At 34.2% G+C, this 17754-nt stretch overlaps 2 protein-coding genes and 1 non-coding gene across 5 annotated transcripts; 1 reads left to right on the top strand and 2 right to left on the bottom strand.

Annotated features, from left to right (window-relative positions):
• Window positions 1–393: 393 nt before the first annotated feature.
• LOC148567104 (small nucleolar RNA R71) lies at window positions 394–497 on the bottom strand. The gene has a single exon (XR_015881982.1). It is a non-coding gene; the product is annotated as a small nucleolar RNA R71 (small nucleolar RNA).
• A 1072-nt stretch (window positions 498–1569) lies between these two features.
• LOC107636264 (DNA damage-inducible protein 1-like) lies at window positions 1570–2118 on the top strand. Its single transcript, XM_016339786.1, has one exon. It carries the CDS (start codon window positions 1570–1572, stop codon window positions 2116–2118), a length of 549 nt encoding a protein of 182 aa, XP_016195272.1.
• Window positions 2119–9073: 6955 nt separating this feature from the next.
• Window positions 9074–13999, bottom strand: LOC107636265 (putative E3 ubiquitin-protein ligase LIN). Of its 3 annotated transcripts, none has more exons than XM_088485251.1 (7): window positions 12763–13999; window positions 12569–12695; window positions 11512–12476; window positions 11273–11420; window positions 10932–11186; window positions 10124–10433; window positions 9074–9282 (listed from the first exon to the last, which is right to left on the bottom strand). In XM_088485251.1, the coding sequence occupies exons 1-7, from the start codon at window positions 13731–13733 to the stop codon at window positions 9131–9133; spliced, it is 2928 nt and encodes a 975-aa protein (XP_088341377.1). In that variant the 5' UTR covers window positions 13734–13999; the 3' UTR covers window positions 9074–9130. The 3 variants fall into 3 exon arrangements, with proteins under 3 accessions (XP_088341377.1, XP_088341376.1, XP_088341378.1); XM_088485250.1 differs by having other exon boundaries at window positions 9074–9285; window positions 12763–13919; XM_088485252.1 differs by having other exon boundaries at window positions 9074–9285; window positions 11512–12473; window positions 12763–13886.
• Between the last annotated feature and the right edge of the window lie 3755 nt (window positions 14000–17754).

Genomic DNA, 17754 nt, shown 5'->3' with positions numbered 1-17754 from the left:
CATCCAAAAGCTGAAGGAGACACAAGAAATGTCCTTGGATCTTATACTGCACCTAATTCTAACTTCTATGGGCGCAGCATCTCCATACCTGCCATTGGTGTAAATAACTTTGAGCTGAAGTCTCAACTGGTCACTCTAGTACAACAGAATTGCCAGTTTCACGGACTTCCACAGGAGGACACCAATAAATTCATCTCTAATTTCCTATAAATATGTGACACTGTCAAGACTAATGGAGTGGATCCAGAGATCTACAAGCTCATGCTCTTCCCCTTTGCTATCAGGGACAGAGCAAGGCTATGGCTAGATTCTCAGCCTAAAGAAAGCCTAGACACCTGAGAGAAGGTAGTCAATGTATTCTTGACCAAGTTCTTTCCATCTCAGAAGCTGAGCAAGCTTAGGGTGGAAGTTCAGACCTTCAGACAGAAAGAGGGAGAATCCCTCTATGAAGCTTGGGAGAGGTACAAGCAACTGATCAGAAAATGCCCTCCTGACATGATCTCAGATTAGACCATGTTAGAGATCTTCTATGATGGTCTCTCTGAGATGTCTAAGATATCACTGGAACACTCTGCTGGTGGCTCACTTCACATGAAGAAGACGCCTGAAGAGGCGCAGGAGCTCATTGATATGGTTGCTAACAAACAATACATGTACACTTCTGAGAGGAACCCTGTGAATAATAGGGCAGCTCAGAAGAGAGGAGTCATGAAAGTGGACATTTTAGACCCCATTTTGGCTCAGAACAAGCTCATGTCCCAGCAGATCAATATGATCTCTCAGCACTTGAGTGGGGCACAGAGCTTAGCTGCGTACTCTCCAGAGACAGTGTATGAAGTGGACATGGGTGACAACGCCTGGACCACAATGGAGGAGGTGAACTATATGGGAAACACCTCCAAAAACTCCAATAACAATCTCTATTCGAATACTTTCAATCAAGGATGGAGGAACCACCCTAAATTTGGGTGGAGAGATTAGCAGAAGCCTCAACAAGGCTTCAATAATAATCAGGATGGAATGAACCAGAACTGGTTCAACAACAGACAATTTCAGCCCTCTCAACAGTAGATGGAGACTCCCACACAAAGCCTCTCTGACTTGGCTACAATAGTCTCTAACCTCTCCAAGACCACTCATAGTTTCATGGTAGAAACTAGGTCTTCCATTCAGAATCTGGAGATACAGGTAGGTCAGTTGAGCAAGAGAATCCCAGAGATCCCCTCCAACATTCTTCCAAGCAACATTGAGGTGAATCCAAAGTAAGAGTGCAAGGCCCTCACTATGGGAGTTGAGGCCGAACCTAAGGAGGAACCTACTCCTGAGAAATTAAAGGAGATCAAGGCTCAGGAGGAGACTGGGAGTGTCACCATGCACGTCCCCATGAGAATGGAAGAGCCTGAAGACCAACCATCTCCAGACGTGTAAGAGGAATCTAAGGAAGAGCAACTTGCTTAGTTCCTGGAAATCCTCAGGAAGCTGCAAGCCAATATCTCTTTTACAGAAGCATTGAAAAAGAAACCCCCTTATATGGTCTGTCTAAACAATAATATCTCTAAGAAGACGGCTATGAAGGAAGATGAGATGGTGATACTGGTCAAGGAATGCAGCGCCTTGATTAAGCTGCCTCCAAAGATGCCAGATCCTGGAAGCTTCCTTATTCCCTGCACTATAGGGACCATCACTTTTGAGAAGGCACTGTGCGACCTTAGCTCAAGCATCAACATCATGCCTCTCTCTGTGATGAAGAAGCTAGGGATCCAGGAAGCACTACCTACTAAAATCTCATTAGAGATGGCAGATATGTCCCTGAAACGGGCAGATGGCATGGTGAAAAATGTTCTTGTAAAGGTGGAAGACCTTTACCTCCCAGCGAACTTTGTGATACTAGACACTGGGGAGGACAGAGACGACTCCATCATCCTTGGAAGGCCTTTTCTAGCTACTGCAAATGCCTTAATCGATGTGAAAAAGGGAGATCTAGTCCTGAGATTGTGGGAGGATCATATTTTTTTTAAGATCCCAAATCCTCACTCTCCCTCAGATAAAAGAGGTACTACTGTGCAACACTTGGTGTTCCGACCTTCTCTCAGTAGAGAGCATTACAGAACCCCCTGACATCAAACCTAAGTTTGGTGTTGGGCATACATCACCATCTACTAAAGAAGGAGGCAGGAAGAAGAAAGTACCCAAGGGTTGGAGGAACAAGAAGATTCCAACTGAAGACTTCTCACCTGGCATGAGAGTTATCTTCACTAGAAATCCAGTCATTCCACACACAGTGAACTGGATTTTGTCATTGGAACATGTTGAGCTGATTCATAAGGGCACAGGAAGAAATTTCACCATGAGGGGTGAAGATCTGAGCCCCTATCAACCTCCGTAAAGGAGCTGTCCGTCAAGCTAATGACGGTAAAGAAGCACTTGTTGGGAGGCAACCCAACCATATGTATCATAGTTTCTTTCTTTTGTTTGATTTAGTTTAAGTTTATACTATTTACAATTTATTTCCATAGTTTTTCCTTGCCTTTTAATATTTGTGATCATGTGTAGTGCTTAGAACAGGAGCAGAAATGCTTAAGAATGAAAACAAAACACCTAGGAGAGAGCCCCTTATTGGCATTGAACGCCAGAATTGTCGCCCAACGCCAGAAAGGGAGAAGCTTGGGCGTTCAACGCCCATTTAGGAGCAAAAGTTGGTGTTGAACGCCAGTTATGGAGTAAGCAAGGGCGTTCAATGCCCTACAGGACCAGTCCTGGACCAATTCAGTGGTCCCCTTTAGGCGTTCAATTCCCAAACCTAGCATTGAATGCCCCACCAAGCTGGAAAAAAAAAGTACCCCTACTTGGTGTTCAATGGCCAGAACTGGCGTTGAACGCCAAGGTGAGGGCAGGGGAACTTCGATTTTAAAGCTTCTAGAGGCAGTGGGTCCCACAGAATCTCCACCTACCCTACCTTTTCCTTTTTTCTCCTACTTTTTCATCCTTAAAACCCACACCCTACTTTCCCTCTTCCCAATACATACTCTTCCCAAAACCATTCATAAATCTCATTAACACATTTTCCCACCAACCCCACCCACTTCAAATTCAAACTCCCCCCCCCAATTCTTCCCTCCTATATGACCGAACTCACCCCCTTCCCATTCCTATAAGTACCCCCCTCATTCCTTCCTTCCTACTCACACTTTCACAATACTCTTCTCTTCCTCCATATTACTCTTTATCCACTCCCCTTCTTCCTCTTTCCACCCCACTTGGCCAAAGCCTTCTTACTCTTCCCCCTCTATCTTTTTTTCTTACTTCTTTTATTTTCCTTTTCTTTTGTTTTTATTTGCTTGAGGACGAGAAAAGTTCTTAAGTTTGGTGTTGGAAAGCTTCGCTTCTTGCTTTCTAATCTTTCTCTATGGCACCAAAAGCTGGCGAATCCTCAAAGAAAAGAAAGGGAAAATCCCCCGCTTCCACCTCCGAACCTTAGAAAATATGGAGATTCCTCACCAAGGTTCATCAAGATCACTTTCATGGAGTAGTGAAGCATAAAAGAGTGATTTCCGAAGTCCCTTTCAGGCTCAAAGAAAATGAATACCCGATGATCCAACAAGAAGTTTGGAGGAGGGATTGGAAAGTTTTCGCCAATCCAATTTCAGCAGTGGGAACATTAATGGTGCAAGAATTCTATGCTAATGCATGGGTCACCAAAAACTATGACACTAGTGTGAACTCAGTGCCCAAAAATTGGAACACCATGGTCCGGGGGCAAATCATAGACTTTAGCCTGGAAAGTGTGAGAATGACGCTACGGTTGCCTCGGATGCAAAGTGAACCACACTCTTACACCCGAAAGGTCAACTCAGACCAAAGATTGGAGCAAGTACTCGCGGACATTTGTGTGGAAGGAGCTCAATAGAGGAGGGATGCACACGGCAAGCCCTACTAACTAGGTAGGCTTGGCCTCAAGCCTGTAGCTAGAGGATGGTTGGAGCTTAATCAACGCTCCATCATCCCCACAAGTAACCGATCAGAGGTTACCATAGACCGAGCAATAATGATCCATTGCATCATGCTCAAAAATGAGGTGGAAGCACACGAGGTAATTTCTCAAAAAATCTACAAGATAGCTGAGAAAGCCTCCACTCAAGCAAGGCCAGCATTCCTGCACCTCATCTATCTCCTATGCCATGCAGGAGGAGTTGGCATATCAGGAAACACCCCCATTGAAAAGGATAAACCCATCACAAAGAGGAGGATGGAAAGTGTCAGGGAGCCTGCGCATGGACCACAACACGAGCCTGTCCAGCCACCTCCACCTAAAATCCCATAGATGCCTCAGGGGATGTACTTCCCTCTCCAAGACTATTAGGACCAACTGACTATATCTCTAGGTGAGCTAACTTCATCCATGGATCAGCTGAGGATAAAGCATCAAGATCACTCTGTCATCCTCCATCATATAAGGGAGGAAGTGGATTATGAGGGAGGAGCAGTAGAGACAGGGGCAAGATATTGAGGAACTCAAGCGCTCCAGAGGATTCATCGGAGGGAGCAGTAGCCGCCGACACTGAGGTGGTCACGTTTCATTCTCCCTTTTTACTTATGTTATCTCTGTTTTCATTATACTTTATTTTACCATCTGTTTCCTATTCTAGTACATGATCATATTTAGTATTTCGTTCCTTTTTAGTAGTATTCTCTTTTCTTTATTTTGTTATAAGATATCCTATGTATCCCTCATCAATGCTTAAAAGAAAAATTTATTGAAAAGGAAGTAGTAGAATGCACAAGGCTTCAAGATATATCATGAGTTATTCGAATTACTTAAGATGTGGTGGCCCTATCTTTACTTCTGAATGTATGTATTAACAGTGTATAATTGATATTGAAGTTAAGTATGTTGGCTCTTGAAGAACAGCGAATTTAGAGAAGTATTATTGGTTATCTGAAAAATAAAAAATATTGATTCTTGAAGCAAGAAAAAATAGCAAAAAGAAAAAAAAAATAAAAAGAAAAGAAAAAGAAAGCTCAAAAAAAAAAGGAGCAAGGATCCCAAGGCTTTAAACATCAATAATTAAGAGGATCAAAATTGGCCTAAAAAGCTCAAATGAGTTGCTATCACTGACTAAATGCTTGTGGTGTGAAGGTGTTAAGTAAAAAGCTTGATACTGAGTAGTTAAAGTCGTGATCCGAAAAGCTAAAGAGTACGCTTAAGAACTCTGGGCACCACTGTCTGGGAATTTAAGCAAAGCTAAATTCGAATCCAAAGGGTTCCCCTAGTTAATTGTCTGTAACATTTATGTATCCGGTGGTAATACTCGAAAACAAAACGCTTAGAGTTACGGCTAGGCTCAAAGGTGCAAAGCACCAAAAAGAAGCTGTGTTCAAGAATCAAGAAAAACTAAAAGAAGAGAACCAATAATATCATTCGGATTCTAGTTCCAAGGGATGTCAATAATTCTGAGCTTCAATGGAAAGTAAGATGCCAAAGCTATTCAGAAATAAAGTGTTAATAGCCCATTCAGTAATTGGAACTGAGCTCCACTGACAACTCTGAAACCTTATGTATTTTACTCCTCCTTAGTCCTAACTTGTTTTTGGTTGCTTGAGGACAAGCAACAGTTTAAGTTTGGTGTTGTGATAAGTGGATTTCTTATACGCTTTTTCATTACTTTTTCATATTGTTTTTAATTAGATTTTATCAATTTTAGTAAGTTTTAGTATGTTTTAGTGTAAATTTCACTTTTTGGTTGCTACTTTGAGTTTATGTGTTTTTCCTATGATTTTAGGTAATTTTTCGGCAAAAATAGCAAGATTGGCAAAGTCTTGTTCAGAGCTGAAGAAAGAATAGCAGATGTTGTCAGATCCTGACCTCCGTGCATTCAAAAAAGCGTTTCTTGAGCTACAAATGTTCAATTGATGTGTTCTCAACGGCGTTGGAAAGCTAACTTTTAGAGCTTTCCAGAAATATATAATAATCTATACTTCTCTTCCAGATAACTGCCCATAAATGGCATTGAACATCCACATCTGGAGTTCAACGCCCCAGAGGGAGCAAGCCTAGCGTTGAACGCCCAAAGTTGGCGTTCAATGCCACCAAGGGACCAAGAGAGCACGAGTTCATTCTCCAAGTTGAATGCCAGGCCTGGACGAAGCACAAGACCAAAGTGGGCCCAAAGTGAATTTTTGCACTCTTTAGCTTAGTTTAGTTTATCTTTGTACTTTTTAAATTTAAATTAACATCTTTTAGGGTTAGCATCTCCTATATATCGAGGAGATCACTTAGGTTTTTGAAGGAACTTGTACCACACTTTACATCTAAATTTTCTCTGTAAATTATGAGCAACTAAACCTCCTAGGTTAAGGTTAGGAGCTCTGCTGATTCCTATAGATTAATATGATTACTTCTCTATTTTAATATATGTTTGATTCTATTCTATGATGCATTATTCGTTCTTCATCTAATGAATCTGGGGTGGAATGAGAATATGACCCCTTATTCTACATGAGTTCTTGCGAGTTCTAACCCGGATAGCATTGAGCTATAAGCTTGAGAATGCATCACCTAGACCAATAATTCATCTGGGCTAATTGGGATAAGTGACATATAATCTCGTTAGTACTAGGTGATGAGGTTTCTGTGGCGCTAAGACTAGAACCTTGAGCTTCATTTTCCGATCCGGAAGATCTGACATTGTCTATGGTGTTTTGAGTAGGATCAAGTGAGGATGAATTGCATGCACTTCACCCTCGTTCATATTGAATGACCACGATCCATGGCGTTTGATATGGATTAGAGGAGATTAATTGAACACGATCCATGGCGTTAATTAATTACAGCTTTGCCATAGAATGAATCACTCATTGTTAAAGTAGTTTGTAAGAAGTATTAATCTGGAAGGATAAAGCATCTCCAAAGCCTTAACTGATTTCTCCTTACTGTTCTATATCAGTTCTTTATTGCTATCTTTATTGTTTTGTTTTATACGCCTACAACAACAACAATTATCTTTTTGTTCGCCTAACTAAGATCTGCAGGATAACCATTGCTTGCTCAATCCAACAATTTTCGTGGGATCGACCCTTACTCACCTGAGGTATTACTTGGACGACTCAGTGCACTTGCCGGTGAAGTTGTGCGAGTTCAATTTCGCGCACCAATTTGTTTTTCAGATTTGAAGAACAAGAGGAGATTGTTACAACATGGAAAAAAATTTTTGTAATAAATTTGGTTTTTAAATTTAGGAATAAAATTGACATTTAGTTTATACTGAGGTATCTTGTCCATTAATATCAAACATAATAAAAAATTTATGTATTTTTTATGTATACGTCTCTTTGTGTATTTGTATCTATATCTATGTATTTAAAAGATACTAAACAAACACAACCTTAAATACTTTAAATATTTTGACGTTACATTATTTAAATATTGCAACTTAATTACTTGTAGTGGGTTGTATATATTGTCGAATTTTTATAATTAATTGTGAGTTTTCTTTTTCAATTGGTATATAATCCAACTTCATGATTAAAACAAAAGTAAAAAATAGAAAACCGATTTACAAAACATAAAAAAAAATAGAGTAAGAAAGAAAAATAAAATAAATAATGAGGTAAATATGTAAATATTAATTGAGAGTTGATATTTATAATTAGTATGGTAATGTCCTAATACCAACGATAGCTACAACAAAAAGAGATTTTTTTAAATAAATAATTTAAATATTTTATTTACGGATATAGATAATTTATAGAATATACCAATTTACAAATTTAAATTTTAACATTCTAACTCTATTAAACACGATCAATTCTAAAGGAATATTTTGGTCATTTTAAAATTAATCCTAAATAGGATATTAAAGTTTTTATAATATAAAATATAAAATTTTGTTTTCTAATTCATTTAAATAAACTTAATTCAAGTTGATTCGATTTACATGTAAATAATTAGATTCGGTTTACAAAGTAAATCACTTTGTAAACGAGACTTGCATGTAATCCCATTTAGTTTAGAATATTAGTGTAACTTTATTCGATTTATCATGTACATATTGTACCAGTCCTAAATCGAATACTATTGATTTAGATTATTGATATTTTTTATTTTAAAATTAATCGTTTATTTATTTTTTTATTAATTTTAAAAAATAAATATCAAGAAAGAAATACCTATTTGAAATCAAATAAAATATCAAAAAATAAAAAATGAATAAAAATAGAAATCAAACTTTTATGTTTTATTTTAAATTCTAGAAAATCTATCGTTTTACAAACTTATAAATTTAAAATGGAACAATAAACAATTTCTAAAAATTTATTAAAAATCATTCTTTGACTCCTAAAATTGTAAATAAGACTTGCACATAACTCAATTCAATTTAAGAGATTGGTATAATTGTGAGTTGGATTTATTTTATAGGTGTGATTTTTTAAATTAAATTTTTAATTTAAATTAAATAACTTTAATTTTAAAAGATATTTTAGTCTTTTAAAATTAATACTAAAAATGTATTTCTGATTTTTTTATTTTTTAAATTTTTTTTGGACAGTACTTTTGTTTTGATTATAATGTTATAATAGTCTTTTTTTTGTCAAAATTTTTTTTGTAATTGTCAAGAATATTCACTACAATAAATCCAACACTTAGTGGCGATTGCTGAAGCCGTTTAGCAGCGAGTTTGAACCGTTGTAAAACATTTTGCAGCGGTTTAATAAAACGCCAGAAGATAGAGCGCAGCTAAACGGCTAAAATTAAATAACTTTAATCTAAAAATATAATAAATTCAAATTGATCCAAACTAAAATAATAATTTTAGTCTAAATAAATTGTAAATAAAAAACATAAAATACATATAAACGTTAACTCTTTTCTAACTCTTTAAAAAGAATTTTAATACCAAAATTTCAAGGAGTATTAAATGATTAAATCAGGTCCCTAAGAACCTTATAAAGTGGGAAGTTATTTACTATCCGCACGAACAACTTTAAACTTTAAATACCCACTTTTTTTCATCTTCTATTTTGTCCACTTTCACTTTTGATTGGTGAGAGAAATTGTGTGAACATCAATACTCTATTTTACCACTATCATAAAATGGAACATTATATAGAACTTTAATTTCTTCATGAACAATTATTCATGAACAATATGGACATTTTCATTGGATTTGGAGATTATTGAGATAAGTTCATTGGCGGTACACGTCACAAGGGAGAGGTTTTGGAGATACCCTAATGAGGCCTTATTAGCATTAGCCAGCAATGATGGTAGTACTTTGCCACATCCTGCTACAAATTTGCCAAACGATAAGACAAAAGTAAAACATGATGAATTGGACCGAAAAAAAAAATTTCTTAATTATTAAATAAAGCGAGAATTGATTGCATTTTAATTAAAGTTTTAATACATTAAGATATCCATTTTTATAATGCCTGGGAGCTGTAACTTAAAAACCATAGGGTCATAACTTAATTTTTCTGTTTTTTTAATGCATTAATTTTTTTATTTTTTACTTTTTAATTATTACTGAAATAAATAAATAATTTTAGATAAGATAAAGTATATTTTTTATTTTAAAAGTTTGCTAAAAATTTAAAAAATATTCATAAGTTTTACTTTATTTTTTGTCCAAAAAATTTTTAATTTGTATCAAATAATTAAAAAGTAAATAATTTTACAAATTTTACAAAAATTTAGGACCTATTCAGCAATAATTTTACAAAAATAATCATCAATACAAGTAAATCAAAGATAATTGTCATGTATTATTATTGGATTGATCCTAAAACTTTTGAAAATTTAGTTGTCAAGAGTATATTTGATGTAAATAAAAAATTTTTAAGACAAAATTAAAATAAAATAAAATTTAAGAATATTTTTAAAATTTTTTATAAACTTCAAAGACAAAAAATATATTTTATCCTTTTAAATATAATAAATATATAATTATAAATATTATATTATACAAATTTATGAATATAAGTTAGATAAAATAATTGTGTTATTGTTTCCTGGCATTAGTCATTCATTTAATCTATTTCTACTTTATAAAGTATTTAAAAAGATATTTACTATTAAAACTTTAGAACCTTATATCATTAACAAAGTAACAAATTTCATATATACCTGAATTTTTCACAAGGCATAGTAGTGAGTATGAGGCCAGCACTCTTTCCTCAGCATCCTTATCAAAACTCAATGATATTATCAACTTTGGAGTGAAGATTGAGAAAGCCATTTCTTGCAACTTTCTATCTTCAACAAAGTGGAGGTACCTACTCATCCATGAAATTGTTACAAGGCTTGCTCTTGCCAAACATGGGATTCCATTGGCTACACAATTTGCAAGTGCTAATATCAAATTCTTATTCCCACTTTTGAACAAACCAATGGCTACTCTCTTTCTCCAACTTTCACCTTCTTCTATCTCTTCATCCTAATCCACACAACATGAAACCAACATATAGTTTTAAATTAGAATAATTTGCTAACAACAGTTAAATAATAGAATATTTGTGTAAAACACAATGTACTAAAAATCAAATCGATTATTAAATCGATAAAATTAACGAGTTAAAAATTTAAAAAATTTAATCGAAATTAAACTAAATATAATAAAATAATGTATTTATATATAATATAAATTTTTTTAAAAATAATTTTTTTTTGTGTTAAATTATATTAAACTTGTTAATTGCTAAAAACCTGAGTTGGTTTGACTGATTTATCAGTTTTTTTTCTAATTTTTTATCTTTTTACAACTGATTTTTATTTCGGATCGATTTGATGACCGGTTTAAGTTAGTTCAGTCGAATCGACTGATTCAATCTGATTCATACAACCATGATAAAACATTTTTACATTAACCATGCATACAAGTTAAATTCCATTCACAATCAGATGATCACATCGGAATCGAAAATTTAAAGCTTACCTTGTGATCTAAATCATAGACAACAATTTCTTTGCCATTATGGGAATCTCCTAAACAATGTTGTTGGAAACCTGCTTCTTGTAGAAGTGATTTTTCAATCAGGGATTCTCCATCATGAGAAAAGTGACATGCTAACAAGAGTAGAGCTTTTGCTGATTGCTCTTGTATTGTATCATTGCATGTTTCACAATTCAAGGTTGCCATAACTGCCTCCATTGCTTCTGCTCTATAGAAGCTCTCTTTGAAAGGATCTTCCTGCAACAAAACTGCTATCATTTATGAACTCTTCCATGGTCACCAATTCAATGAGAAGCAAGATACAATGAAGTTCAAAGAATTACCAAGAGATCAAGAAGCAATAGAATGATTGCAACTAAAGGTTGTTCTTCTATTGGAGCCTTCTTAAGGAAAATGAACAAAATGTGCATTGTGCTCAAGCCATCCCAGCCATCTTTAATTCCCCTTAAGAAACTTAAAATCTTGCAGGTTCTGCTATGATTTCAAGAAAGAAAAAAAATAAATAAACAAATAAATACAAGCACTTTCTAATGGAACAGAATCAAAGCAAAGAAACACATGCCTATCAAGGTAGAGTAACTCAGCTAGAACAGAAAATGCAAAACCACTTGAATTTTTACTATTGCCAAGAACAATGAGTTCTAGCAAAGAAGTCTTGTTTATATTTTCGGCTAAGAAACTCCGGCAACTTCCTTCGGCGCAAATGCAATGGTGAATCATTGAAGCAGCCTTGTTTCTCTCATTGAACTCTCCATCCTCTATTCTTCTCATAAGCAGGGTCAATCCACCAAGTGAAACGACTGCTCGAGCATTCTCTAGATTCTTATCTTGGTGGAAACCAGTAAGAAGCTTTTCCAGTAAATACATTGCTGCCACCTGAGGATTGCATTGTACTGCGAAGAGGGTTATCGCTTTTTCGCCGAATTCCAACACTCTAAGGACTAATGGCACCCATTCCGGTGATAACATCTGTTTAGCCTGAGGCTTTGACAGATATAGCAGAACTGCGGCTTTTAGAAAAAGACTAGTACTTCTAAGAAGTCTCATGAAGATTTCTAGCTGTGGATCGGAGTTCAGCATAATTGTTGTGATTGCATTGTTCCTTGCTGCGAAATCTGCAAGAACTGAAATAGAAAATTCTAGAATCTCATCTTTGCTTGATGCAAATAGTACCTCCATGATAGCCTCAACTACTCTGTATTGTCTCAGGGCCTTTTCAATGAGAGGATTGCCATGCGATTTCAACCAAGCTCCGGTGATTACACGAATCGCGAATTCACATTCGCTTAGAGTATCCGATGAACAAAGAGTTGTAACAGCTCCAACAAATTCACTTGAAAGAAAAGTAGTTGTTTCTTCTTCTTCTCTGAATGAAGAATTCTTGGATCCATAGTTGCTGTGCACAAAGCTTTCTGCTCGAATGTTCCGGCAAGAAAGACATCTAAAATAGTCCAATCGCTGCGACTCAGACCTTAATTCTTCGTCCATTCGCCTCGATGGTCTTCCAATGTATAACATATCTCCCTTCTATAAAAGGCCAGGATAATTTTACATTTTCCAAAAAAAACATCTGAATTTTTATAATTTTGCTATGAATGGAAGATTCTTGAAAAACTTACCTTAAATGAACTACACTTGTGTTCATCAGTTCCAAAGCCAGAACCCCATGTAACTGTCGAAACACCATTCCGTTCATCAAGAGTAACCGAATTTCGTTCTAGTTTCGGGCCGAATACTTCCTTGTACCTATTAAACAAACATTAATTAACTACCATAAAGTTGTTTCTTGTGAATCATACAACATGTCACTCACAAGTTTGGCCGAATTGACGAATGAGAAGCAAAAGAATCCGTTGAATTCTTTCGCGACGATCCATAAGTAATCGTTGATGGCAATGAAACAATTGGAAGAGGAGGCTCATCAGCTCCAACCTTAAGCCACTGCTTGTAATACAGAGCAAAGAGAGCAGTCCCTGTATCCAATTTATTCACGTAAAGTCGGCTCAAAGCCTTAATTCTCTTCTCCTTTTCGCCACGAAAATCCTTCGAAAAAGAAAGCCGGTCAAGCTCCTCAGCGTACCAAATCTTAAGGTGGAGAAGATGAGGAAGAAACAAATGCTCCCATAGCTCAGGAAGCAAGTAATTTCTAGCCAAAAACGGCGAATCGCAAAACACATGCAAGAGATGGCGCGCGCAGATCCTATCGTTCTTCTGAAGCTTGTAGACTATTGACATGTAAAGTTGAGCGCAAGCGGAGAGGTGAGAATTCGGTATACCACAAGTTTCAGCATTTCGTGAAGTTGTTGAATTCAATGAAGCAACAATGGTTAAAAGCTCAATTGAATTCCTCAGACTCTTGATCTTCATCTGGCTCCTTGTTTCTTCGCGATCTTGTACTAATTCATCTATGCTCTCTATACCGATTTCCATGGTCACAAGAATCTCATCACCACCACCACCACCGCTATTGTTTCTTCTTGTGGCCAAGTAGGAACTGCATTTGTCTCTGATTGTTTTTCGGAAAAAGTCGTCTTTGACATATCTTCCAATGTAGCCACTGAGGATGGCAATCACTGCTCTGATGGCAACTGCATCCATTGGTGGTCCTGCGGTTCTCGAAGCCATCGAATTCGATGCTTCGGAACCAAGAAGCCTTTCCTTTTGCATTGTGGCGGTTTTGTTGTTATCATGGCAGAGGTAGAAAGGGATGGTTGGTTTGGGTTTTGTATGGTGGTGGAAGCCTTCTTGTTTGAGAAGGTCTCTGAGGGAAGAAGAAGAAGCCATGTTTTGAGAAATCGGAGAAAAAGAAGTAATAAGGTTGAATGGAAGCACGTTCTTAGAATTCAGAGCCAATAACGATGACAGCTAACTACAATGCTATAAAGACAACAACACAAGGTGGCTTTTTTGGAAACTCAAAATTCAAAATGTTGTCTTCTGTTAATCATCCATCATATTCTCCTTCCCCTCAATTTTAATGGCACCAACTTGAAGCGAGTTAGAAACTTAGAAGGATAGGTGTTCAACTTATCTAAAGTTTTGTGATACTCAATGGCTATGCGGGGATTCATCATGAATTTTCGTTTCTTTTATTTTCTAAAGTTTTGTTAAAAAAAAAAAAGAGTTTAAAGTAATATTCAATTTAGTCAATAATGTAATGACTAATTGAGGTTGAGAGTTGATCTCTTTTAAATGCGGTCAATATGGTATTTGAAATTGGTTTATTTGATTTATTTGGCATCTAAATTAATTAATTTTTTTTTTTTTTTACCAAAGATAGGAGACTCGAACCCGCAACCTCTTAAATGAGTATGTGGAGACTATGCCATTTGAGCTATTACTCATTGGCTCTAAATTAATTAATTAAGTATTTAACATCAAATAATTGTTATAATGTAAGAATGAGATTTAACTATTCACATTAATAATACACATTTAAACTCATAAATATAGATGAAAATTTGGCTGGAGACTGATAAAAATTTCATTTCTAAAAATAAAAGAGTTAAAGATTAATTGATTTATCAATCTAATTTGGAGATCAAAATTTGATATTTTCTAAAAAGCATGACATGCATAATGGGCCAAAATAACTGAATTAGTAAAATTTGATTTAGTTATGCTAGAAAAGCAGTATGTAATATAAACAAAATGAAGTATAATTGTACCAGCACATTACTTGAATTGTGACTGGATTTTGTCTCTGGATTTTTCTCACTTTTCTTTGTAAATAGTCCTACCGCAAATTCTCTTTTCCCTTTGTACCAGTGCATTACTTGATGTGTTCTTTGAACTGAGATGGTCTAATAGAATACAGAAAGGAAGGAATGTAAATGAAAAGAAAATGCAAAAAAATAAAACTAAATAAATAAATGTAAGAAGCAAGAGTAAAAGGGTATAAAAATCTAAAACGATCCCATTACATCATGTGAAATTGTGAATGCTATGCCAAAGAAGAGGGACAATTAAATAAAGGAGAACAATATTAATTTCTATATTCATATGCACATCATTTTTTCTTTTAATAAAATATCTCAATGAAGGATGATCCGCCAACACTAGTAGGTTATCTATACATATTATGAAGGTTATATATTTTTTATATGTGTATGTATATTATTTGTTTGTATAATATACTTTTAAAAAGTAATTCCTTTTGTGTGTGTCTCAAGTCTCATCACAGAACTTAATTCTATAATAAGTAATTTGAATGGAAACAAAATTGTAAATAGAAATTTACGATAACAATTGAGTTGAGAACAAAGAAGAATCTTTAATACCAGTAACTGATAATTCCCATGGAAAAAGGATGTCCCTTCGTACATGCCTGATTATATTTGTCTCATTCATTTGGATATATTGTCGTAGTAAAATAGTGGAACATCATTGACAGCACTAAAATTCTGTGCAACGAATATTGAGATAGAGATATAAAAATTGATTATATTTGATTGATGAAATATTAATATAAATATTATATTTAAAAATATTAAATTAATATATTTTATATTATTTGTTTAGAATAAAAAATATAATTTATTTTTTATTTATTATTTTATTAATTTTTTATAATTATATTTTTTCTAATTTTTTAAAAAATAATCATAATAAATTAGACTTTTATAATTTATTATTTTTTATATTTAATTTATTATCAAACAAAATATAAGAATATTAATTTCTATATAAAAGATACTAGAGGATCATTAAAATTTATTGTTTTTGACCATCAATATTTAAAAATATGAATTAAAATATGTTGTTGGATTATTAAATTAAAGTGATAACCTAAAACAATAAATTCTAAAAACCGTCTAGCATTATTTCTCTTTTTTTATTTTTATTTTTTGTATCTTATTTTTAATATTCTATTTTATCATGTCTTTATAACCAAATGCAACCTAATTTCTATCAAGAGTTTCAAGAAGAATTAAGATAGAAAAACTGGTTGTCAATAAACAAAGTAATGGTTTAATTGATAATACATTTAGTGACATATTTTTGTTTAGGGTAAAGTATCATTTTGATCCCAATGTTTGGACCGAATTTTAATTTGGTTTCTAATGTTTTAAATATTCTATTTCAGTCTAAAAACTTTCAAATATCCTATTTCAACTCCAAAAGAGTTTTAAGCAGGTTCAATATTGTCCCACCATTAAATTTGACATAAACAATTCGCATATTGAAGAATCAATAGCATTCGATTTTAGTATGTAAGTAAAATTGATCCACCAATGATCACTAATATAAAAATTTTTTCTTTGATTTTGAAGTGTTGATGATTGATTGTTAGGATTTGGAGTTTTGTACAAAAAAATTGAGTTGAAAAAGTGTTACAAGAAGGTTTTTGTTATGTTTTTCTAACACATGTGGAAGAAGATATGACTTAACTAGTAACGTTATTAATGTCTATGTCACTCATTCCGTTAACTATTAGTATCAAATTTAACAGTAGGACAACATTGAATTCATTTAAAATTTTTTAGGACAAAAATAGAACATTTGAAATATTAGGGACCAAATTTAACTCAAACATTGGGGACCAAAATAGTACTTTACCCTTTTGTTTAAAGTGAAGTTTGCCATATATAATTGACTTCCTTATGTGGGTCAGTTTTGTTTTAACTTTTAACTATAAACTAGAGTGAGACCTATGCAATGTGCGAGATAGTAAATTGTTGAGTTTAATAAATAATAATAACATTTTTGATGATGAAAAAAATAATTGTAAATGGGTGAAAAATTTAAAAGTGTTTTGATGGTTTCTTTGGTGTTATAGACCCAAATATTAGTGCAACCCAAGAGCAATGGAACCAAGTACCTGAACTATAACTACTTGGATTAAGCCTTTAGTCCAGGCTACTGTTTTCATGAAATGAATAGCATCTAGTTTATAGAGGTGATATGGTGATTTGGGTATGGTATAAAGAAGAAAGAGAAGATTATGTTCTCTTTAAGCACCCAAGAAGAAGAAAGAAAATGCAAATTTCTGATGGTTATGCCAAATTAAAATTAGCCGAAAGCAAGATGTTCAAGTCAAGCCAAATAAAAAAAGGTAAAATATTTTCATAAACATATAAGTTAATTACTTGCTGATTTCACCTTCCTTTTTATACAACCATTTCGAGTAATATGATGAAAGTTGAGGTTACTTTAATCTGCTGTGAATCAATGGTTATTATTAAAACTTGGGGCCAAAGCACAAGATTAAGGATTTGGATTTGGAAAATTAATTAAGGAAGCAAGTTGCTACTGCTCATCTCTCCTCTGCTGTGATTAGCTTTGATATTTAATCCCTGATTTTCTGATCTGATAAAAGAAAAAGAAAGGGAGACTTCAGCTGGTTCAAGATTTAAGAAGTTGACTTTGAAAAGAAGCCCTAGCTGTGGAAACAGAGCTCAATACAAAAAGAAAAATCAACTTCAGTTTTGTTCAAGGATAGTGAACTAGAGTTTGAGTTTCATTGAGAGCTTCTCTACTGTTCTTACTCAATGTTTTGGACAATATTTTTACATCAAAAAAATATTTCGCCAAAATAGAGAGCTACATCTGAGAGTGCTGAATCTAGTTCATCTTATAGTGTCAGCCATTCTACATAATTTCCTTCATGATTTATTATTGAATATTCCATTTGTATGTTATATCTTTCTCAGTTTCTATTCAGTGTAAAAGACATATTCGTGAGGTATTTAGAAAAAGTCATTGAAAAAAAGGGCAAAAAGATGTACTTGAAGAGAAAATTCAAGATTTATGTCTTATCTCTTTGGATTGTATTTCTATTATGTATCATGTACCTGAGAGGTAT

Source organism: Arachis ipaensis, chromosome B4 (genome assembly GCF_059453495.1).
Source record: "Arachis ipaensis isolate K30076 ecotype BB chromosome B4, ASM5945349v1, whole genome shotgun sequence".
NCBI classification, from domain to species: domain Eukaryota; kingdom Viridiplantae; phylum Streptophyta; class Magnoliopsida; order Fabales; family Fabaceae; genus Arachis; species Arachis ipaensis.
The sequence above is the reverse complement of the archived record's forward strand: the minus strand, read 5'-3'. Positions and strand labels throughout refer to the sequence as shown.